Genomic DNA, 23,547 nt, shown 5'->3' with positions numbered 1-23,547 from the left:
CGGCTGGCTTCGTTCTACATGACTGACTAGGGCTCAGGAGTGTTCTGGAAGTGCAGTCTTAATTTTCCCCAAGCACCATCATCTATTATGCCCCCCAAGCACCATCATCTATTATGCCAAGGTACGTAATGTGGAATTAGACTGGCAAGCCATGAATACCTTTAGTTTAGTGATCTGAAGACAATCACTTCCTTAAGCTAGTCACTGTCCTTTCAACCCTTTCTTCCCTTGTTGCGTGCTTTTTGTTCACACTGCTCTTCTCCCACCTGCACCTTGCACTCAGGTTTCCATTTCTCTGGTTCTCCAGCTTCACTCCATGCCCCAATTCCGGTTCAGTACATTGCTCGTGTTTTCTGTCCCTTGTTTCACCACATAGCCACAGACAACCATCTCTCTGGCATCTCAGACACTGCCTTTCCTTCCACTCCAGATGTTTGCTCTAATGGCTCCCAAGAGTGCCAGTTTGGGTAAACTATATGTATGCTATTTTCTGCACAAATTGATTCTCTGGAGGAGCATCTCTGAACCCAGCCTCGCCGAGAGTCTGGGAAAATAAATGGGGCTATCTCCTGACCTTTCCATGTCCCGCCCAAACTTTATCCCTTTTACTCTTTTGAATGGATGTTTCCCTTTCTTTCATCTACTAACATGAGCATTAGTCAGAGAAGAAATACTAGAAGCAGCAATTGGACGATGCAATGCTCTTTGATAGTTCACAACAATGATACATGTTTTCAGTTCCAAGTAAACTAGACAAACAGTGGTTGTTTAAACAGTGGTCATTTATGATAAACAGCATACAAGGTGGTAATCTGAACAACTGTTCGGCACAAATTTCTTCTAAATGACACGAAAAGAGTCTTTCCTTAATATTTGAAAATGCACCAACAATCTATATTAACCATCAGCATGCCTTTTAAATTGATAGATTAAATGTTACAATATCATAATTCTCTGATCTTTTTGTCAGTAGAAGGTAAGATCTGGTTCCAGCTGTGTCCTACAGATCATCACTCAAAGACAACCTTTATACTAGTATTAGTATGTAAGGCTAAGATAGCTTAGCTATTTTTCTTTCTAAGCATGCCCTTTAATAGTGAACAAGCAAGCAAGTGCACAATCATCATCCAGTCACCATCTGCAGTTTCTGCGTCATCACCAGAAGGTGGTGGTACCAGGTTTTACATCAGGTTATAACTTCAACCTTAAAATGTGCTTTTTTTGTGTGTGCTATTTTTTTGTTGTTTTTTTTTTTTTTTTGAGAGAGGGATTTTTGGGAGCTTCAGCTTGAGAGGGAAAGTCGTAGCTCACATAATGCACTCAGATATTCTTCATTGTCAGGGTTACGTTCAATGGCTTTCTCATAGCACTCAATTGCTTCATGGTTCTTACCATCTAGCTGGTAAATGAGTCCAAGTGTACCAAAATCTGCTTCATCTTCTAAACCTTTCTGAATTCTCTCTCCCAACAATTTTTTGAGGGCAGTTTTGCACATATGTCTTCCATAAGAATCTTCTTCAATTTTCAGCCCTTCTTTGTAATATCTAATGGCTTCAGATTCTGATCTCTTACAATACTGATGAAAATATCCATATCGGTAGCATAGGAGTTGTTTTTCATCGTTACTCAGAGTCTTTATCTGAAATGCTTTCTGATATGTCTCTTCTGCTTCTTTATACTTCTTTGCTTTTGCATACATGACTGCTAAGTCAGTATAGGCAGAACAAAATTTTGTTTTTTGGTCAATCACTGCTTTAAAATGAAAAATGCATTCTTGAATGAGTTTTTCCACTTGATCTTGAGGTGGATTTCCTTTCATTTCCAACTGCTTCAGCTTTGCTCTGTAGCTGACTCCCATCTGGTGATGCAAAAACGGAGATTTTGGTGTCACTGTTAAGGCTTTTCTCAAAATCTCCAGTGCCTTGTCCACTTCCCCTTTCTTTCTATAAAACATAGCAGCATATCGCAGGAAATAAGGAAGATTGGGGGTTTTCTTCATTGCTTCTTCAATGTATCTCTCCCCTTCATCATCTTGATGTAACTGCTGAAGTTTTAATGCAAGTAGTGCCATAAGAACAGTGTCCATTTGATTCAGTTCCACTGCACGCTTCAGGATCTCCACAGCTGAGTTTGCTTCTTCATTTTTTCCATTACTGTGTTCTTCCAAACGATATGCTGCTATTGCATAGCCAGCATTAAATTCCGGGTTGTTGGGTTCTTTGCTCAGAGCCTTTTCAAAGCACTCCTTTGCTCTGCCATAGTACTTTTTCCCAAACTTTAATAGTGCCCACCCTTGCTCAGCATAGATTTCTGGAAGCTGAATCTTCAACTGTGCAGTACCTGAAAATTTTTTGCAGCTCTTTTCCACTTGGCTTACATAAGCTTGAGCTTCTTTGTATCTGTCCATGTGGTAATAGATCCAAGCATAGTTTCCCCAGGTAACAAGACTTTTCATGTCGATTTCATTTGGATGACATTTTTGAACAAATTCTTCAGCTTTCTGGAGATTTTCCAGGGCTTCCTTGTTCAAGTGCTTTAGGTGATACACATAAGAGAGTAGATTGTAATTTGTGAAATTTGCATAAAATCCAATGTCAATCAGATCAATTATTGATTCTTCTAGGTTATCAAGATCTACATCCTCCTTCAGCAAAGTCCATGTAAAATGACATTCTAGCTGCAGCAGGGACTTCTTCAAGGAATTCTTGGAAATGGTACTAGAAGAAATCAAAGAAAAGATTACTTACACTCAATTTACTTTTTTGCTACTCTTGTTTTTAAACTGGGCATGATGTACTTCAAAATCAGCCAATACCTCACTTGGTGCCACTCGTCAACAGTAGTTCAAGTAAGCCAAAGCTGTGGTGCGCTGTAAGTCTAGAGAGCTCTGCAGTTCTTTCATTAATTCTCTTTGCCAGTGGAACTGGGGGCACCTCTTACACAGCCAAAGAGCTGCTAGTCTAGATGCCATAAAGGAGGGCTGGTCTCTACTGTAAGGTTGGCACTCCCCTGGGCCTCAGAAATGTATTACCCTTCTTGGAAAGTTTGCCAACCTAAAAGAGGTAATCATATAAAAGTGGGATGCCCCCAGCTGCACTGGTGTCCCTGGGCTTCTCCGTGTGTGAGGATACAATATCAGGACCTTAGATAAGTCACGCAGCAGCTGAGGCAGGGTATTTGTCAAGTCCCCTTCCTACCACCATCTACCTGTCCTCATTTGTGGGTGTGCAGACAAGCTTTTATCATGTAGCCTATCAATGATACACGTTTACTCCATATTAGTCCCTTCCTTAAAGAAGTACTGGCTCCTTGGTCAGATCCTCCTTTGTTAGAAAAGACAGCTCTGCTCTCCATTTTGTAAAACCAGGAGGATCTACAAACCTGCACAGTGCTACATGCACTGCTGTGCCACTGCAACGTCCCATTAAAAAAAAAAAAAAAAAAAAAGGAAAATTCTGAGGAGACAAGTGAAAGAGGAATTGGGAAGCAGGTATTGATGGTTTTGGAACAACATGCAGGATGCTGGGGAAAACAAAACAATATAAATTCCCACCCAAACCACCTGGAGTACTACAGATACTGGAGAAAATAGGTATTTATAAATGCTGTTAATGTCTAAGTTTGTCTTACTGACCTCCTTGCCCTTATCAAGTAATCTTCTCCAACCAACTGATTCTTTACTGGTATCAACAACAGTTCTTAATTAGAAAACTCCATGTAGGAAATTACATTTTTTTCTAGGATGAAGGGGAAGTGAGAGCAAGTTCCTGCTGTGAGCACTACCTTGTTATAAACCTTTGTCTCCTGGGGAACACCAAGGAAGAACAGGTACTGGCTGCCAAATCAGCAAAAATAGTCCAGGAATAGCTTGAAGCATTTAAGTAGTCCCCTTCAAATCAAAATTGAAATGTATTGTTCAAATTGTGGCACTAAGGAGCATGACCTAGTGATGGGACTTGGTATGTCAGATTGATGGCTTCACTTGAATGACCTTGAAGGTCCTTCCCAACCTACATGATTCTGTGAAAATGAAATAAGTGATTATGTGATAAGTGACCTGTTGTTTTGTTGCCTCAGCTGAGAACACAGAACATTTCCATGGATGAAAACAACAGCGGAGAGTAATTTCATGAAAAGACATTTGTTGGAAATGAATGTCCCCAGAATGGATTTGTGATGCAGATTAAACACAGTTTAGCTCAGTTCAATGCTTAGTTTGTAAGTGCAATTTCCTAGGTTCTCATAAACATCCTGGTTCTGCCCTATTTGAGTGTCTGTGTGTGCATGACAGTCCTCAGCAAATGTTATAACTTTTCTTCTGCTTCAGACTGCAATCCAGAACTGTTTGCTGGTCCTTGCAGCAGTAGAAAAGAGAAAGTAAATTGTCAGCCTTAAACAGTGCCAGCCATCCTTTTGGCTGGTCAGAGGCTGCTACTGCAGCCTGTATTTCATCCATGAACTGCCTGCACACTGTTCCTGACTGTCAGTTCTGAAAAAAGCAATAACATTACAGCATCCAATGGAATCCTCGTTTAATTTTCATTCCTCCAATAAATATTCTATAAAATATTTTCTGATGCTTGAATTCTCCAAGTCCCTTACTACTTTCTGTTACGCATATTATAAGCCTACGTTCCCATAGCATAAGAGCACAGCAAAAAAGCAGCAATCAGAGACTACGTTGTTTTCTTACCTCATGTTTTTCCTTCTTTTTCCTTGCTTTCCTTTCTCTACCCGTTTGAAGGTAGCTTGGAAGCCAAAGTGCTCACTGTTGTTGTGGCTTGCCTTTTATGTGCTCCAGCCCTTGTGTTGTGTGAGTGAAATAACAGGGAACCAGAAAGTGAAACCAAGCTCGCTATCTGAATCTGCAAGATGAAGTGCAACCACTGCCAGATGGGGAATAGAAACTTAGGAGCAGTTTTTATTATCTTGGATTTATGGTGTTACTATTCCTGAAGATTAATGAATGACAGCGGACTGGAAAGGCAGTGGGGGGATACAACTGCTAGAAGCACAGCATTTGTTTGTGTCACAGGAGGTTTGAAATGCAGCAATCGTCATTATTTTGAATGTCCTTATATTGAAGTGAGAATCATTTATCAAATCTGTTTTGGAGAGGGAGGCATCTAAGAAATTGCACCTTGAAAACCTGTGTGAAAACTGTGTTGGAAAAGTAAAGCCCTTTCTGTTGAAATACCAGGAGGAAAAAAAAATCTACCAGGTTGGATACTTTCTCCCCTGAAAAATGAAGGTGTCTGTGCTATTATATGGTGGATATATTTTATATTGCCACACTTCCTTGTCTGAGAGTGTTGTCCAAATGCTTCCTGAACTCCAGCAGGCTCAGGGCCATGACCACTGCCCTGGGGAGCCTGTCCCAGTGCCCGACCACCCTCTGGGAGCAGACCCTTTCCCTAACCCCCAGCCTGACTCTCCCCTGTCCCAGCTCCATGCCGTTCCCTCAGGTCCTGTCGCTGTCCCCAGAGAGCAAAGCTCAGCACCTGCCCCTCTGCTCCCCTCGTGAGGGAGCTGCAGACCGCCATGAGGCCTCCCCTCAGCCTTCTCTGCTCCGCGCTGAACAAACCAAGGCACCTCAGCTGCTCCTCATACGTCTCCTCTGGACCTCACCCCGCCTTTGCAGCCCTCCTTTAGATGCTCTCTAATAGTTTTATGTCCTTATATTGTGGTGCCCAAAAGTGCACGCAGTGCTTGAGGTGAGGCCAAGCCAGCACAGAACAGGACAATCCCTCCCCTCTGCTGGGTAGCCACGCTGCACCTGAAGCACCCCAGGGTACAGATGGCCCTTGTGGCTGCAGGGCACGCTGGTGACTCCTGTTCAACTTTCTGTCAACCAGAACACCTAGATCTTTTTTCACAGGGATGCTCTCGAGCCTCTCATCCCCCAGTCTGTACATATAGCCAGGGTTGCCCTGTCCCAAATGCAGAATCCAGCACTTGCTCTTGTTAACTTTCACGTGGTTAGCGATTGCCCAGCCCAGTAATTTGTGTTTGCAGATTACACTAAATTGGGAAATCTTAGTATACAGTTGAGTCCTGCATCCAGACTGTTTATAAAAACACTGAAGAGAATTGGCCCTAAAACAGAGCGCTTCAGAACCCCACTAGTGACTGGCTGCCAGCATGATGTGACCCCATTTACTAGAACCCTCTGAGCCTGACCTGTCATCCAACTGTTCACCTATCACATTATATATTTATCTAGCTCTACTTCTCCTTGCTGTCCTGCAGTCTAGCATCCTCAATAGCTCACACTACTGCAAGCAACTGCTTGCTCTCTCCCAAAAGAGAGTGCTGCTGCTCTTTCCCAAAAACTACAGTTGTACCACACAAAGAAACATCATAGTACCTATCTCCATTCTTGAATTCATTCCAGTTTAAAATGTGAACCAAAATAAAGACATATTTTTGATACACTGTCTACTGTCCTTTCATATTGATATTTGAGTCCTCCCATTTTGTGAGAAAAAGGTTATAAAAATACTCCCAGGGCACCTCATGAGACTTTTCATGGTTCCTGCCTATACATAATCTATAATCTGCCTTTACGCCTGTGGCTTGGCCAGGAGATGGCTCTGCCTGACCAGCTGTGTAGAGCATGAGGGTGGGTGCGTGGTGCACTCAGCAGCCTGCAGGAGAGGCAGCACTTCAGTGGGTTTGATAGGACAGCAGCAGGGTTCAGCCCCAGACGATATCCAGCAGGCAGTGAAGCTGTGGTCAAGTCTGTCTTTTCACTGTCAGCCTGCCCCAGGTGCAGGTTTTGCCTGCTAACTGGATTATGCTGCAGGTCTGGTGGGAATAAAAACAAATTAAGGAAGCAAACTAAAACAAATGAATCAGAATCGTCATTGACTAACGGTGCTAAATTAAACTATATGCACTATAAAAGGCAGTTTTATTAATCTTCCATTTTAATACATCTTTTCTATCCCTTAGGATTAACTCCAGGATGGCTGGAAGAACAGAGCAATTCTCTTCCCATGGTACTGGTAATCTATAAACAGGAGTGTTGGTACACTTGTCCTTGAGATGTGTCTTCCTGCAGCAGTTGTTGGTCATGCTATCTGTGGCACTAAGCGGGAAAGTGGGAAAAGAGCTTGAGCACAGAAGGTTATCTGGAGTTTGAAAAGGTGCAAATAAGATGGTGATAAAGCAGAAAACATAGATAAACCAAGCTTTGACATCTTTGTTAGAAAGGGAGATAGTGATTTAATTGGTAATTATATGATCTCCTCGTCAATTTGGGAAGCTGTCCGTGCTGAAGCTTTTTTGTCAGATTCTGATAGTACCTTTTTCTAAGCTTAGTCCATATATCAACAATGCTATGTAAATATAAAATGGCATAGAGCTTCCGTGTTTGGAAGCATGATGCACAGAAATGCTGATTCTTGCTTCAATATCTGCACCAAACGACTTTGCTAAGAGTGAGCATGACGTTGCAAATTAAGTTGTCAAAAACTGGAAACTGAGAGCAACAGAGCAATATAGAGAGCTACAGGGATGTGAAACCGCAATCTCAAGTGTCCAAAAGCATGTGCAGAGGGGAATCAATCCAAAACTGCCTGTGAAATATCTGTGCACCCTGTACAATTCACGTATTTTCCATCTGGAATGCAAAAATTTGCCCTAATGGTTTGTATTTTTACAGATTTAGTTACATCTATGCTTCAGTTTGACACAAATGCTTCTTGAATAAAGTAAGTGCAGAAACCGCTTGAAATGAAGTAAAGTTAGAAGAATATATGCAATGTCTTTCTGCAGCTGTCTTTGTAACTCTTTTGGCACAACACACACACACACACACAAAAAATAAGAAATATTTCTTCAGTTCTGCTACTTTGTCTTCAAGGAAAGCTGCAGAAGTTTTGATGAGAGCTGCATCTTTCAGTGAGAGCTGCATTGTTCAGCAGCAAGTACTAGAGATTCTTGGAAAACATGCAGAAATGGGCTGGAAAGAACAACTGTGTTCGTATTTTTTAGATTACTTATTTTAATGTTCTGTACATATACAAGAATAGGGAGTGTCTTTAAAAATATCTACTCATCGTAGAGAGAAAACTCATGTCTGTATGTTTCCTTGGATTTGAAATCTTTTTCAAATGTATAAATATGTCTTGTACATCTCTGCTATTCACATCAATTTCCAATTGGACTCTATTTCTGAGGCTTTTAATTTAATTTTCTGTAGCAAAAGATACTGCAAAAAGGAATACTTTGAAGTGATGCGCGAGCCTAGGGCGTAGCTCACTAGCTTCAGTCAGAGGATCTCATATACACTGTATTTAATCCTGTGGCTCTTCTAAGCATGTCTAAAGACTTCCAGTTAAATCCACATGGTTGAAAGATGTCTGTGCAGTATCGTGGTGATGACTGCTGTGCTTTTTCTCATGGGTTTGACTTCCAAACAAAGGCACATAATAAAATTATCTGCCTGCTGATGTTGTGGACAAATTTCCCCCAGCCCCGGGAGGTAAAGGTATAGTGATGGCAATGTAAACCTGTCTTGTTTGATGGCGTTTGTCTGTGATCACAGGACTTGGCAAATTACAAGAATTCTGTCAAGACTGAAAAAAAAAAATGACTTGTCTTCCTACAGGTTGGCTTGTGGATACAACAGGCAGTTACACCGCGTCATTCCTCCTGTGTGGATTTTCTATGATATTTAGTTCAACGTTACTGTGTTTTGCGAGACTGGCAAAGAAAATCAAAAGAACGCGTTTAAGGTCACTCACCAATGACACCCACAGCAAACATCACATCTGGACAAATGGAGCAATAGCTTACTCTGTCACCGGAGAATTAGACCAAAAGGATGCTGAACTTTTGTCTGTGGATACAAGCAGCTATAGCAACAGATGACAAGCACTGTCAAAATTCAGCGCTGTGCAGCCATGACTGAGACAGAGGGGGCTGCATCGTGTTGCAATGCTGAAGATGCTACTTCTGTGAAACAAGGCATCTCCGTTAGATTTTTATGTCAGGTTTTGGTAGGCTAAAATCTACACACAGAATAGAAAGTTAATGCAGTAATAGAACAAAGCTAGACTGAAAGTGAAGAGAGTTGGTAGATACAAGTGTCGACAGATTTATTTCTAAGGAAATATGTTGACTCCAAAGGTAATCTCAAAAAACGTAATTGGATATAATGAAAAGAAAAATACAAAGTAATCAGTCACCAAAGCTGAACAATAATGTTTAAATTATTTCAAAAATCGTATTAATGAAATAATTTTTTTGGTGTTCCAGTCAATTGTTTCAATGGAGTAACACATGCCACTGAGAAACCTCTCCATTTATCAGTGTTCATTAAACTCTTTGTCAAATGCCAAAGCTATTTGTTATAAAATCCGCCAGGAAGCTGTGATTAATGCTGAAAGCATCTCTGAAGCAGCTTTAATTTTTACAGCACGCCTGAATCTTGTACATACATTGCAACTTCATTTCAAATGTGGTTTTAGAGCTACTTTCCTCGTCCTCCTACAGCAAAATTTTGAGGTGGCTGCTGTTTTTTTTTTGTTTGTTTGTTTGTTTTTCATTTTTCTTTTTTTTTCTTTCCCTTGGAAATCTCTAAAGGATGAATTTCTAAACATTGACATTCCCGGTATGATCCTCCAGCTGATCTTTTCTGGGTGGATGGAAGAGTTGCTGTGGCTGCTCAGCCATCTGAAAAGGAGTGAATCTGTACCAGGAGACTAGGTGTGCTGGTAGACAAACCTGCTCTAGCTTCATTAGTTGGAAGAAGTCCAAAGGCAGCCCAGGAAACTGGGAGGAGAAGCTCTTGTTTTTCCAAATGCAGAGTCTCTTCCTCCTGCAAAATCACTAGTTGCTGAAAAAATTAATTTTTGCGAGCAGATGACTGAGAAACTCCCACCCCAGATGCTCTACCTAAAGAAGATCTCGGCAGACAAGATGCTCATCCTGCATACTGCAATGGCAAGCCTGTCCCTTTTTGGATCCAGGAGACATATCTTCAGGTGGTGCAAATTACTCATTTATACTAACTGGAGAGCTGATCGAGTCACTTGTCCTGGCTGGCCAGACAGCAGCGGCTGTGATTTGCTGATGATTTCCTCTTACTTGTGCTAGGGATGTACTACAGCTGGCTGACTTGTTGAACCTAGAGACTGAATGTAGCTCATGGCAGTAAATTACTGATGTGATGGTTTATTAATTAACAAGATGCTTCTACATTTCCAAAGTGAAACTGTTAGAGATGGAGGAACTTCACATTCTGAAGTGCAAATCTTTTCTGTTTGATGCTGTATAAAACTGTATTCTGTTCACTAGCAAATTGATCAGAGTCCAGATAAGTTTTATTAATGCTATGCTAGTAATTTTGTTAATCACTTGCGGTATAGTTGATGTTTGCTATTGGTGTCCTATTCCATTCTGTGCCTCAGAAGGGAAAGCAACACAGGCTGCTGTTCACAAATTTGAATTAGATCAGGAGTACACCCACAGGGTCATAATGTATTTTTATATATATACGAATAGTATGTGTATCAATTTCTTCTATTTTTCATGCATATTTCAAATATAACATATTAAAATTGTTTGACTTCAGTTGTCTGCACTCAAAGCATTTACCACTACCATGCTCCAGAAGTACATTTAGAAGTACAGTTAAAGATTGTTTTATTAAGGGATGATAATGTTCAGGCTGTTCTCCATACAGGGTAGGCTGGCATAGCACAGTGCAGCAGTAGGCACAGACACCTCAGAAATCTGTGAACAATTTGCCAGGATAACGTGGTGCTTTCCCACCAGCCCACTGAGCACTGATGGATGCAAGCTTGGATAGAGCACTCTGATGAATCCTGTCTGTGCTAATGCTCTGCTCCAGGTGTTCCATGCAGTGCATGAAAATACAGTGTAAGTGCAGAATATGATTAATATTAATATGATTTAATTGGTTTTATATATTTTTTTCTAGGCCTTTGGACAGCTCTGCCATTTCAGCTTTGTGTTTAGTCTTGCATTGCACCTTTGGAAAGTTGCATTTTCATGTTAGCAAAAAGTATATGTGGGCAACTAACACATCCCTAGGTGGATTTAGCACTTACTCCCCCATGGAGTGAATGAGTGGGTCCTGAAGAGCAGGGTATTTAGGGATCCAGTGAATGGGGCCCAAACAAACAAAAAAGTGCATAGGAGCAATTGCATTAAATGAAGTGTCCACAAACAAGCCCCAGTTTTGCAAAGGTGAGCTAAGCGAAACCACCCTGAGGCTTTTTGTTACTCTATGGAAACCTCCCACTGCTGGGATGTCACTTGCTACAAACCCCAGCTGCCCAACAGCTCCGGGTCTGAATTTAACCCCAAACTCCCAGTGCTGAGCAGTGCTCAGCTGGTGGGGCCTGCAGAGCTACTCTGTCCTAGGTGGCAGCCGGACACTTGCTTGTGCAGATGCAGGATGCTGTCAGGGCTTCTTAAAGAGTAATGAATGACAGTGGGCTGGAAAGGCAGTGGGGGACTCAACTGCTGGAAGCACAGCATTTGTTTCTGTCCCAGGAGGTTTGAAATGGAGCAATCATCATTCTTTTGGAAGTCCTTATATTGAAGTGGGAATCGTTTATCAAATCTGTTTTGGAGAGGGAGGAAATTGTGCCTTGAAAACCTGTGTGAAAACCATGTTGGAAAAGTAAAGCCCCTTCTGAGGAAAACAAAAACATTTAAACGCTTCTACCACCTTGGATACTTTCGCCCCCGAAAAACAAAGGTGTCTGTGCTATTATATGGTGAATATACTTCATATTGCCATAATTCCTTGTCTGCTTTCCGAAGTGTCACAAGTTTGTTTGGGAAGAAAGGCTTGGTTAAGATAAGCTGTAACAACGCCTCCTGGTGGGCACAATGAAGACCTTAAGCACAGTCACAGAATCACAGAATTGTCTAGGTTGGAAGAGACCTCAAGATCATCAAGTCCAACCTCTGACCTAACACTAACAAGTCCTCCACTAAACCATATCACTAAAGTTCAACATCTAAACGTCTTTGAAAGACCTCCAGGGATGGTGACTCCACCACTATCCTGGGCAGCCCATTCCAATGCCTCACAACCTTCTCAGTAAAGAAGTTCTTCCTAATATCCAACCTAAAACACCCCTGGTGCAACTTAAGCCCATTCCCCCTCGTCCTGTCACCAGGCATGTGGGAGAACAGACCAACCCCCACCTCGCTACAGCCTCCTTTAATGTACTTATAAAGAGCAATAACGTCGCCCCTGAGCCTCCTCTTCTTCAGGCTGAACAAACCCAGCTCCCTCAGCTGCTCCTTGCAGGACTTGTTCTCCAGACCCCTCACCAGCTTCGTCGCCCTTCTCTGGGGTCTTTTGAGCACCTCGACGTCCTTCTTGCAGCGAGGGGCCCAAAACTGAACACAGTACTCCAGGTGCGGCCTCACCAGAGCCGAGTACAGGGGGACAATCACCTCCCTAGCCCTGCTGGTCACACTGCTTCTGATACAAGCCAGGATGCCGTTGGCCTTCTTGGCCACCTGAGCACACTGCTGGCTCATATTCAGCCGACTATCCACCAATACTCCCAGGTCCTTCTCTGCCTGGCAGCTCTCCAACCACTCATCTCCCAGCCTGTAGCTCTGCTTGGGGTTATTGCGCCCCAGGTGCAGGACCTGGCACTTGGCCTTGTTGAACTTCATGCAGTTGACCTCAGCCCATCGGTGCAGCCTATCCAGATCCTCCTGCAGAGCCTTCCTACCCTCGAGCAGATCGACACACGCACCTAGCTTGGTGTCATCTGCAAACTTACTGAGGGTGCACTCAATTACAGAATTACAGAATTTCTAGGTTGGAAGAGACCTCAAGATCATCGAGTCCAACCTCTAACCTAACACTAACAGTCCCCACTAAACCATATCCCTAAGCTCTACATCTAAACGTCTTTTGAAGACTTCCAGGGATGGTGACTCCACCACCTCCCTGGGCAGCCCGTTCCAGTGCCTAACAACCCTTTCAGTAAAGAAATTCTTCCTAACATCTAACCTAAAACTCCCCTGGCGTAACTTTAGCCCATTCCCCCTCGTCCTGTCACCAGGCACATGGGAGAACAGGCCAACCCCCACCTCGCTACAGCCTCCTTTAATGTACTTATACAGAGCAATTAGGTCACCCCTGAGCCTCCTCTTCTCTAGGCTGAACAAGCCCAGCTCCTTCAGCCGCTCCTCATAGGACTTGCTCTCCAGGCCCCTCACCAGCTTTGTCGCCCTTCTTTGGACCCGCTCAAGCACCTCGATGTCCTTCTTGTAGCGAGGGGCCCAAAACTGAACACAGTACTCGAGGTGCGGCCTCACCAGAGCCGAGTACAGGGGGACGATCCCCTCCCTAGCCCTGCTGGTCACAGTGTTTCTGATACAAGCCAGGATGCCGTTGGCCTTCTTGGCCACCTGAGCACACTGCTGGCTCATATTCAGCCGACTGTCCACCATCACTCCCAGGTCCTTCTCTGCCTGGCAGCTCTCCAACCATTCCTCTCCCAGCCTGTAGCTCTGCTTGGGGTTATTGCGCCCCAGGTGCAGGACCCGGCACTTGGCCTTGTTGAACTTCATACAGTTGACCTCAGCCCATCGGTGCAGCCTATCCAGATCCTCCTGCAGAGCCTTCCTACCCTCGAGCAGATCGACACACGCACCTAGCTTGGTGTCATCTGCAAACTTACTGAGGGTGCACTCAATGCCGTCATCCAGATCATTGATGAAGATGTTAAAGAGGACCGGCCCCAGCACCGAGCCCTGGGGAATGCCACTAGTGACCGGCCTCCAACTGGACTTTACTCCATTCACCACAACTCTTTGGGCCCAGCTATCCAGCCAGTTTTTAACCCAACGAAGCGTGCGCCAGTCTAAGCCACGAGCAGACAGTTTCTTGAGGAGAATGCTGTGGGAAACGGTGTCAAAAGCCTTGCTGAAGTCAAGGTAGACCACATCCACAGCCTTTCCCTCATCCACCAAGCACATCACTTTGTCGTAGAAGGAGATCAGGTTCATCAAGCAGGACCTGCCTTTCATAAACACATGCTGACTGGGCCGGATCACCTGGTTCCCCTGTAAGTGCCACATGATGACACTCAAGGTAATCTGCTCCATGAGCTTCCCTGGCACCGAGGTCAAACTGACAGGCCTATAGTTCCCCAGGTCTGTCCTCCAGCCCTTCTTGTAGATGGAGGTCATGTTTGCTAGCTGCCAGTCGACTGGGACATCCCCCAATAGCCGGGACTGCTGATAAATGATGGTAAGCGGCTTGGCCAGCTCCTCTGCCAGTTCTCTCAGTATCCTCAGGTGGATCCCATCTGGCCCCATCAACTTGCATACATCCAAGTGCTGAAGCAGGTCGCCAACCATTTCCTCATGGATAGTGAGGGCCACATTCTGCTCCCCATCCCCTTCCACCAGTTCAGGATACTGGGTATCCAGAGAGCAACTGGTTTTGCCGCTAAAGACTGAGGCAAAGAAGCCATTAAGCACCTCTGCCTTTTCCTCATCTTTTGTAACCCCTCCCACCCCCTGCATCCAGTAAAGACTGGAGATTCTCCTTAGTCCTCTGTTTTGCACTGATGTATTTGTAAAAACAATTTTTGTTGTCTTTGACGGCAGTAGCCAGATTGAGCTCCAGATGAGCTTTGGCCTTTCTACTTTTGTCCCTGCACTGCCTCGCAACATTCTTATAGTCCTCCCAAGTGGCCCGCCCTCTTTTCCAAAGATTGTAAACCCTGTTTTTCCTCCTAAGCTCAAGCCACAATTCTCTGTTCAGCCAGGCCGGTCTTCTTCCCCTCCGGCTTGTCTTTGGGCACGTGGGGACAGACCGTTCCTGCACCATTAAGACTTCCTTCTTGAAGAGCGCCCAGCCTGCCTGGACTCCTCTGCCCCTCCAGCTCCTGGCCCAGGATCCGTTTACCCCTTAGAGATAGGAACCCATCTGTGGCCATCAGGCTGGGTGCCGAGTAAAGTGCCCCATGGTCAGAAAAAACAAAATTTCTGCATTGGCACCAGCCTCTGAGCCATGTGTTTATCAGGTGGGCTTTCCGTGTCCTCTCTGTACCCCTCCCTGCCACCGTAGGGATGGACGAAAACACCACCTGTACTCCCGCTCCACCCACTAACCGTCCCAGTCCCCTAAAGTCCCGTTTGATGGTCTTCAGGCTTCTCTCTTCAGTGTCATCACAGACAGCCTGGACTATTAAAAGAGGACAATAGTCAGAGGGGCGAACCAGGCTGGGAAGCTTTCTGACAATGTCCCTGACCCTGGCCCCAGGGAGGCAGCAGACTTCCCTACGGGTAGGGTCAGGCCGACAAATAGGTCCCTCTGTTCCCCTGAGAAGGGAGTCGCCCACAACAATCACCCTTCTTTCTGTCCTGGTGGAGGCAGTCCTGAGGCATGGAATCAATTTCCTCGCCCTAGGCATCCTCCTGGGTAGACTTCCTACCTCTTCCTCAGCTACCAGTCTCTCAAGCTCCAGGGCCTCAAACCTGTTGCTAAGGGCACCTGGGAAGGCGGGGCCGGTGGGGGGGCATCGCCTGCGATGTGGAGCAGGGACCTGTTTCCATTCCTCCTCAACTCCTAGGTCGCCTCCCTCTGCCTGACAGCAGCAGGGGAGGGCAGGGGGTCCACCCCCATCTGGGGGGTCTCACCCCGGTGCCTGCCCTTCAGGCCGCTCAGGGAGTTGCTCCCCAAGTCTATCTCCTGCTCACATTCCCTGATGTGGGCAGTCGGTCTGGGTGTGTACAGACTTCCTGGAGAGCGCACTGTGCCTGGTGTACACCATTGCAGCTGAGCTAGCGGCAGACCGCCGTTAGAGGAGGTGTTCGTATGGGCGGGGGGAATTGCTCTGCCCTTCCCGCTCATCCTGCCTGCCCTAACTGCCACGCCACACGCGAACTGCCGCGCCACGCCCTGACTGCCGCGCCTCACCCTTCCGACACGCCACGCCCTGTTTGCCCATCCTGGTCGACGCGCTCCAGGTCACTCGTGTTCCCTAGGGGCAGCTTTTGACCGGCCGGGGAGGGGGCGCTGCTGGCTCCGCCTACACCTCCTTCTCACCTCGTTCACCTCCCTCGGGAGGGCTGCCGGGTCCTGGCGGCTCCCTCGAGTGTGCTCGGTGCCAGAAAAATTAGCCCTGCCTGTCCGGTCCCCCGCTCCGCTGCAGAACGCGTCTGCCCCAGAGCCGATCACCTCGGCAAGTGGCCTCAGTAAATAATGCATTCTGCTAAGGGCCTTATGGTGTATTCCAGTGCAGTCTCGTAGATGATCTAGGAGGTGATTTGGCCTCTTAAACGAATGCCTCGTGCAGGGTTATCCCCCCTCCTTTTTCCTGCAGCGAGGTCTTTGCGTTCACACGCGGATCAGCCGGCCTTGCTCCGGCGCTGCTCCGCTTCTGCCCGCCGGGCTCGGGCGGCGCGGGGGGCGGTGCCGCAGCACCACCCAGCGGGACGCGATGCGGATCGCTCACGGTGATGAAGACCGCGCCTGTCAGGCTTGCGTTTTTTCCCTAAATAGCTGGCTGCCTCGCCGTGTTTCCCGGGAAAGGGGTGGCAGGGTGTGGAGGGGAGCAGGGGTGTGCAACCGGGCCTTCGGCAGCCTGTGCGACCCGTCCCTTCGTCTCTTCCCTGCTGCCCTCAGGAAGGCTTGGATGGAAATTGCGCTGAGGTGAGAAACCTCGAGACTGAGCAGGGTAGTGGGGTCACCTCGTGTACCGTTATGCCCCACAGCTGAGCCCAACACCACCGGTAATCAGCAGTTCCTGACTTCAGCCCTGCTGTTGTACCTACAAGCTCTGAGCACCGTGTCTCAGTCCCGCTCCCATCCTTCCCGTTTTCCTCCCTCCCCTTTCCCTAGGTAGGGCCACCACTGTTTGTAAGAGGAGAAGCTGGCAGGTGGCTAGAAAACAAGGCCAGATTTGGTTAAGTTTGTGAAGTTAGCAGTCCCAGGTGTGGTTGAGTGTGCAGTGCACACTGTTATGCTCCTGGCTGCTTTTGCTCATGCTATAAACGATTCTTAGAGAGCTGAGAGGGGACAGGTTCCTTGATGCTTCATTGCCTGGCACCATGTTTTACGCTCCTGTAGGACACCGTCCTGTCTGCGCACGGGGCCTGCTGCTGCTCAGGGGGCAGGAAGGCTGCCGGGGGCTGGGAACAGAAATGACCACCCTCCCACCCTCTCAGGGGCACGCGTATGGGCTGCTTAAGCGCTGGCCGTTGGATAGTGTTGCTGCCATATGTGTGGCTGAAGCTCTGACATCTTCTGAAGCTTGTCAGACTTCAGTGTGCACCTTAACCTGGTGTGTGGGCTCTGCCACCGGCTGGCTTCGTTCTACATGACTGACTAGGGCTCAGGAGTGTTCTGGAAGTGCAGTCTTAATTTTCCCCAAGCACCATCATCTATTATGCCCCCCAAGCACCATCATCTATTATGCCAAGGTACGTAATGTGGAATTAGACTGGCAAGCCATGAATACCTTTAGTTTAGTGATCTGAAGACAATCACTTCCTTAAGCTAGTCACTGTCCTTTCAACCCTTTCTTCCCTTGTTGCGTGCTTTTTGTTCACACTGCTCTTCTCCCACCTGCACCTTGCACTCAGGTTTCCATTTCTCTGGTTCTCCAGCTTCACTCCATGCCCCAATTCCGGTTCAGTACATTGCTCGTGTTTTCTGTCCCTTGTTTCACCACATAGCCACAGACAACCATCTCTCTGGCATCTCAGACACTGCCTTTCCTTCCACTCCAGATGTTTGCTCTAATGGCTCCCAAGAGTGCCAGTTTGGGTAAACTATATGTATGCTATTTTCTGCACAAATTGATTCTCTGGAGGAGCATCTCTGAACCCAGCCTCGCCGAGAGTCTGGGAAAATAAATGGGGCTATCTCCTGACCTTTCCATGTCCCGCCCAAACTTTATCCCTTTTACTCTTTTGAATGGATGTTTCCCTTTCTTTCATCTACTAACATGAGCATTAGTCAGAGAAGAAATACTAGAAGCAGCAATTGGACGATGCAATGCTCTTTGATAGTTCACAACAATGATACATGTTTTCAGTTCCAAGTAAACTAGACAAACAGTGGTTGTTTAAACAGTGGTCATTTATGATAAACAGCATACAAGGTGGTAATCTGAACAACTGTTCGGCACAAATTTCTTCTAAATGACACGAAAAGAGTCTTTCCTTAATATTTGAAAATGCACCAACAATCTATATTAACCATCAGCATGCCTTTTAAATTGATAGATTAAATGTTACAATATCATAATTCTCTGATCTTTTTGTCAGTAGAAGGTAAGATCTGGTTCCAGCTGTGTCCTACAGATAATCACTCAAAGACAACCTTTATACTAGTATTAGTACGTAAGGCTAAGATAGCTTAGCTATTTTTCTTTCTAAGCATGCCCTTTAATAGTGAACAAGCAAGCAAGTGCACAATCATCATCCAGTCAACATCTGCAGATTCTGCAGTTTACACCAGAATGTGGTGGTACCGGGTTTTTCATCAGGTTATAACTTCAACCTTAAAATGTGCTTTTTTTTTGTGTGTGTTTTTTTTTTTTTTTTTTTTTTTTTTTTTTTTTTTTGTCAGAGAGGGATTTTTGGGAGCTTCAGCTTGAGAGGGAAAGTCGTAGCTCACATAATGCACTCAGATATTCTTCATTGTCAGGGTTACGTTCAATGGCTTTCTCATAGCACTCAATTGCTTCATGGTTCTTACCATCTAGCTGGTAAATGAGTCCAAGTGTACCAAAATCTGCTTCATCTTCTAAACCTTTCTGAATTCTCTTTTCCAACAATTTTTTGAGGGCAGTTTTGCACATACATCTTCCATGAGAATCTTCTTCAATTTTCAGCCCTTCTTTGTAATATCTAATGGCTTCAGATTCTGATCTCTTACAATACTGATGAAAATTTCCATACTGGTAGCATAGGAGTTGTTTTTCATCGTTACTCAGAGTCTTTATCTGAAATGCTTTCTGGTATGTCTCTTCTGCTTCTTTATACTTCTTTGCTTTTTCATACATGACTGCTAAGTCAATATGGCCAGAACAAAATTTTGTTTTTTGGTCAATCACTGCTTTAAAATGAAAAATGCATTCTTGAATGAGTTTTTCCACTTGATCTTGAGGTGGATTTCCTGTCCTTTCCAACTGCTTCAGCTTTGCTCTGTAGCTGACTCCCATCTGGTGATGCAAAAACATAGATTTTGGTGTCACTGTTAAGGCTTTTCTCAAAATCTCCAGTGCCTTGTCCACTTTCCCTTTCTTTCTATAAAATATAGCAGCATATCGCAGGAAATAAGGAAGATTGGGGGTTTTCTTCATTGCTTCTTCAATGTATCTCTCCCCTTCATCATCTTGATGTAACTGCTGAAGTTTTAATGCAAGTAGTGCCATAACAACAGTGTCTATTTGATTCAGTTCCACTGCACGCTTCAGGATCTCCACAGATGAGTTTGCTTCTTCATTTTTTCCATTACTGTGTTCTTCCAAACGATATGCTGCTATTGCATAGCCAGCATTAAATTCCGGGTTGTTGGGTTCTTTGCTCAGAGCCTTTTCAAAGCACTCCTTTGCTCTGCCATAGTACTTTTTCCCAAACTTTAATAGTGCCCACCCTTGCTCAGCATAGATTTCTGGAAGCTGAATCTTCAACTGAGCAGTACCTGAAAGTTTTTTGCAGCTGTTTTCCACTTGGCTTACATAAGCTTGAGCTTCTTTGTATCTGTCCATGTGGTAATAGATCCAAGCATAGTTTCCCCAGGTAACAAGACTTTTCGTGTCGATTTCATTTGGATGACATTTTTGAACAAATTCTTCAGCTTTCTGGAGATTTTCCAGGGCTTCCTTGTTCAAGTGCTTTAGGTGATATACATAAGAGAGTAGATTGTAATTTGTGAGATTTTCATAAAATCCAATGTCAATCAGATCAATTATTGATTCTTCTAGGTTATCAAGATCTACATCCTCCTTCAGCAAAGTCCATGTAAAATGACATTCTAGCTGCAGCAGGGACTTCTTCAAGGAATTCTTGGAAATGGTACTAGAAGAAATCAAAGAAAAGATTACTTACACTCAATTTACTTTTTTGCTACTCTTGTTTTTAAACTGGGCATGATGTACTTCAAAATCAGCCAATACCTCACTTGGTGCCACTCGTCAACAGTAGTTCAAGTAAGCCAAAGCTGTGGTGCGCTGTAAGTCTAGAGAGCTCTGCAGTTCTTTCATTAATTCTCTTTGCCAGTGGAACTGGGGGCACCTCTTACACAGCCAAAGAGCTGCTAGTCTAGATGCCATAAAGGAGGGCTGGTCTCTACTGTAAGGTTGGCACTCCCCTGGGCCTCAGAAATGTATTACCCTTCTTGGAAAGTTTGCCAACCTAAAAGAGGTAATCATATAAAAGTGGGATGCCCCCAGCTGCACTGGTGTCCCTGGGCTTCTCCCTGTGTGAGGATACAATATCAGGACCTTAGATAAGTCATGCAGCAGCTGAGGCAGGGTATTTGTCAAGTCCCCCTCCTACCACCATCTACCTGTCCCCATTTGTGGGTGTGCAGACAAGATTTTATCATGTAGCCTATCAATGATACACCTTTACTCCATATTAGTCCCTTCCTTAAAGAAGTACTGGCTCCTTGGTCAGATCCTCCTTTGTTAGAAAGACAGCTCTGCTCTCCATTTTATAAAACCAAGAGGATCTACAAACCTGCACAGTGCTACATGCACTGCTGTGCCACTGCAACGTCCCATTAAAAAAAAAAAAAGAGGAAAATTCTGAGGAGACAAGTGAAGGAGGAATTGGGAAGGAGGTATTGATGGTTTTGGAACAACATGCAGGATGCTGGGGAAAACAAAACAATATAAATTCCCACCCAAACCACCTGGAGTACTACAGATACTGGAGAAAATAGGTATTTATAAATGCTGTTAATGTCTAAGTTTGTCTTACTGACCTCCTTGCCCTTATCAAGTAATCTTCTCCAACCAACTGATTCTTTACTGGTATCAACAACAGTTCTTAATTAGAAAACTCCATGTAGGAAATTACATTTTTTCTAGGATGAAGGGGAAGTGAGAGCAAGTTCCTGCTGTGAGCACTACCTTGTTATAAACCTTTGTCTCCTGGGGAACACCAAGGAAGAACAGGTACTGGCTGCCAAATCAGCAAAAATAGTCCAGGAATAGCTTGAAGCATTTAAGTAGTCCCCGTCAAATCAAAATTGAAATGTATTGTTCAAATTGATGGGACTTGGTACGTCAGGTTGATGGCTTCACTTGAATGACCTTGCAAGTCCTTTCCAACCTACATGATTCTGTGAAAATTAAATAAATGATTATGTGATAAGTGACCTGTTGTTTTGTTGCCTCAGCTGAGAACACAGAACATTTCCATGGATGAAAACAACAGCGGAGAGTAATTTCATGAAAAGACATTTGTTGGAAATGAATGTCCCCAGAATGGATTTGTGATGCAGATTAAACACAGTTTAGCTCAGTTCAATGCTTAGTTTGTAAGTGCAATTTCCTAGGTTCTCATAAACATCCTGGTTCTGCCCTATTTGAGTGTCTGTGTGTGCATGACAGTCCTCAGCAAATGTTATAACTTTTCTTCTGCTTCAGACTGCAATCCAGAACTGTTTGCTGGTCCTTGCAGCAGTAGAAAAGAGAAAGTAAATTGTCAGCCTTAAACAGTGCCAGCCATCCTTTTGGCTGGTCAGAGGCTGCTACTGCAGCCTGTATTTCATCCATGAACTGCCTGCACACTGTTCCTGACTGTCAGTTCTGAAAAAAGCAATAACATTACAGCATCCAATGGAATCCTCGTTTAATTTTCATTCCTCCAATAAATATTCTATAAAATATTTTCTGATGCTTGAATTCTCCAAGTCCCTTACTACTTTCTGTTACGCATATTATAAGCCTACGTTCCCATAGCATAAGAGCACAGCAAAAAAGCAGCAATCAGAGACTACGTTGTTTTCTTACCTCATGTTTTTCCTTCTTTTTCCTTGCTTTCCTTTCTCTACCCGTTTGAAGGTAGCTTGGAAGCCAAAGTGCTCACTGTTGTTGTGGCTTGCCTTTTATGTGCTCCAGCCCTTGTGTTGTGTGAGTGAAATAACGGGGAACCAGAAAGTGAAACCAAGCTCGCTATCTGAATCTGCAAGATGAAGCGCAACCACTGCCAGATGGGGAATAGAAACTTAGGAGCAGTTTTTTTTTTTTCTTGGATTTATGGCGTTACTATTCCTGAAGATTAATGAATGACAGCGGACTGGAAAGGCAGTGGGGGGATGCAACTGCTAGAAGCACAGCATTTGTTTGTGTCACAGGAAGTTTGAAATGCAGCAATCATCATTATTTTGAATGTCCTTATATTGAAGTGAGAATCATTTATCAAATCTGTTTTGGAGAGGGAGGCATCTAAGAAATTGCACCTTGAAAACCTGTGTGAAAACTGTGTTGGAAAAGTAAAGCCCCTTCTGTTGAAATACCAGGAGGAAAAAAAAATCTACCAGGTTGGATACTTTCTCCCCTGAAAAATGAAGATGTCTGTGCTATTATATGGTGGATATATTTTATATTGCCACACTTCCTTGTCTGAGAGTGTTGTCCAAATGCTTCCTGAACTCCAGCAGGCTCAGGGCCATGACCACTGCCCTGGGGAGCCTGTCCCAGTGCCCGACCACCCTCTGGGAGCAGACCCTTTCCCTAACCCCCAGCCTGACTCTCCCCTGTCCCAGCTCCATGCCGTTCCCTCAGGTCCTGTCGTTGTCCCCAGAGAGCAAAGCTCAGCACCTGCCCTTCTGCTCCCCTCGTGAGGGAGCTGCAGGCAGCCATGAGGCCTCCCCTTCGCCTTCTCTGCTCCGCACTGAACAAACCAAGGCACCTCAGCTGCTCCTCACACATCTCATCTGGACCTCACCCCATCCTTGTAGCCCTCCTTTGGATGCTCTCTAATAGTTTTATGTCCTTATATTGTGGTGCCCAAAAGTGCATGCAGTGCTCGAGGTGAGGCCAAGCCAGCACAGAACAGGACAATCCCTCCCCTCTGCTGGGTAGCCACGCTGCACCTGAAGCACCCCAGGGTACAGATGGCCCTTGTGGCTGCAGGGCACGCTGGTGACTCCTGTTCAACTTTCTGTCAACCAGAACACCTAGATCTTTTTTCACAGGGATGCTCTCGAGCCTCTCATCCCCCAGTCTGTACATATAGCCAGGGTTGCCCTGTCCCAAATGCAGAATCCAGCACTTGCTCTTGTTAACTTTCACGTGGTTAGCGATTGCCCAGCCCAGTAATTTGTGTTTGCAGATTACACTAAATTGGGAAATCTTAGTATACAGTTGAGTCCTGCATCCAGACTGTTTATAAAAACACTGAAGAGAATTGGCCCTAAAACAGAGCACTTCAGAACCCCACTAGTGACTGGCTGCCAGCATGATGTGACCCCATTTACTAGAACCCTCTGAGCCTGACCTGTCATCCAACTGTTCACCTATCACATTATATATTTATATATATATTTATATATTTATATAT

At 44.9% G+C, this 23,547-nt stretch overlaps 2 protein-coding genes and 1 long non-coding RNA gene across 3 annotated transcripts; 1 reads left to right on the top strand and 2 right to left on the bottom strand.

Moving 5' to 3' along the window:
* Positions 1-761: 761 nt before the first annotated feature.
* Positions 762-4,848, bottom strand: LOC119717277 (interferon-induced protein with tetratricopeptide repeats 5-like). Its single transcript, XM_072039574.1, has 2 exons — positions 4,694-4,848; positions 762-2,717 (listed from the first exon to the last, which is right to left on the bottom strand). The coding sequence occupies exons 1-2, from the start codon at positions 4,696-4,698 to the stop codon at positions 1,283-1,285; spliced, it is 1,440 nt and encodes a 479-aa protein (XP_071895675.1). The 5' UTR covers positions 4,699-4,848; the 3' UTR covers positions 762-1,282.
* Positions 4,849-6,616: 1,768 nt separating this feature from the next.
* On the top strand, positions 6,617-10,581 carry LOC140002735 (uncharacterized). The gene is made up of 2 exons (XR_011810031.1): positions 6,617-7,001; positions 8,615-10,581. It is a non-coding gene; the product is annotated as an uncharacterized lncRNA (long non-coding RNA).
* A 7,507-nt stretch (positions 10,582-18,088) lies between these two features.
* LOC101797569 (interferon-induced protein with tetratricopeptide repeats 5) lies at positions 18,089-22,150 on the bottom strand. The gene is made up of 2 exons (XM_027460465.3): positions 21,996-22,150; positions 18,089-20,052 (listed from the first exon to the last, which is right to left on the bottom strand). The coding sequence occupies exons 1-2, from the start codon at positions 21,998-22,000 to the stop codon at positions 18,618-18,620; spliced, it is 1,440 nt and encodes a 479-aa protein (XP_027316266.1). The 5' UTR covers positions 22,001-22,150; the 3' UTR covers positions 18,089-18,617.
* Between the last annotated feature and the right edge of the window lie 1,397 nt (positions 22,151-23,547).

This window comes from Anas platyrhynchos, chromosome 6 (assembly GCF_047663525.1).
Source record: "Anas platyrhynchos isolate ZD024472 breed Pekin duck chromosome 6, IASCAAS_PekinDuck_T2T, whole genome shotgun sequence".
In the NCBI taxonomy this organism is placed as follows: Eukaryota; Metazoa; Chordata; class Aves; order Anseriformes; family Anatidae; genus Anas; species Anas platyrhynchos.
Note: the sequence above shows the minus strand (reverse complement) of the source record. Positions and strands in the feature narration are given on the sequence as shown.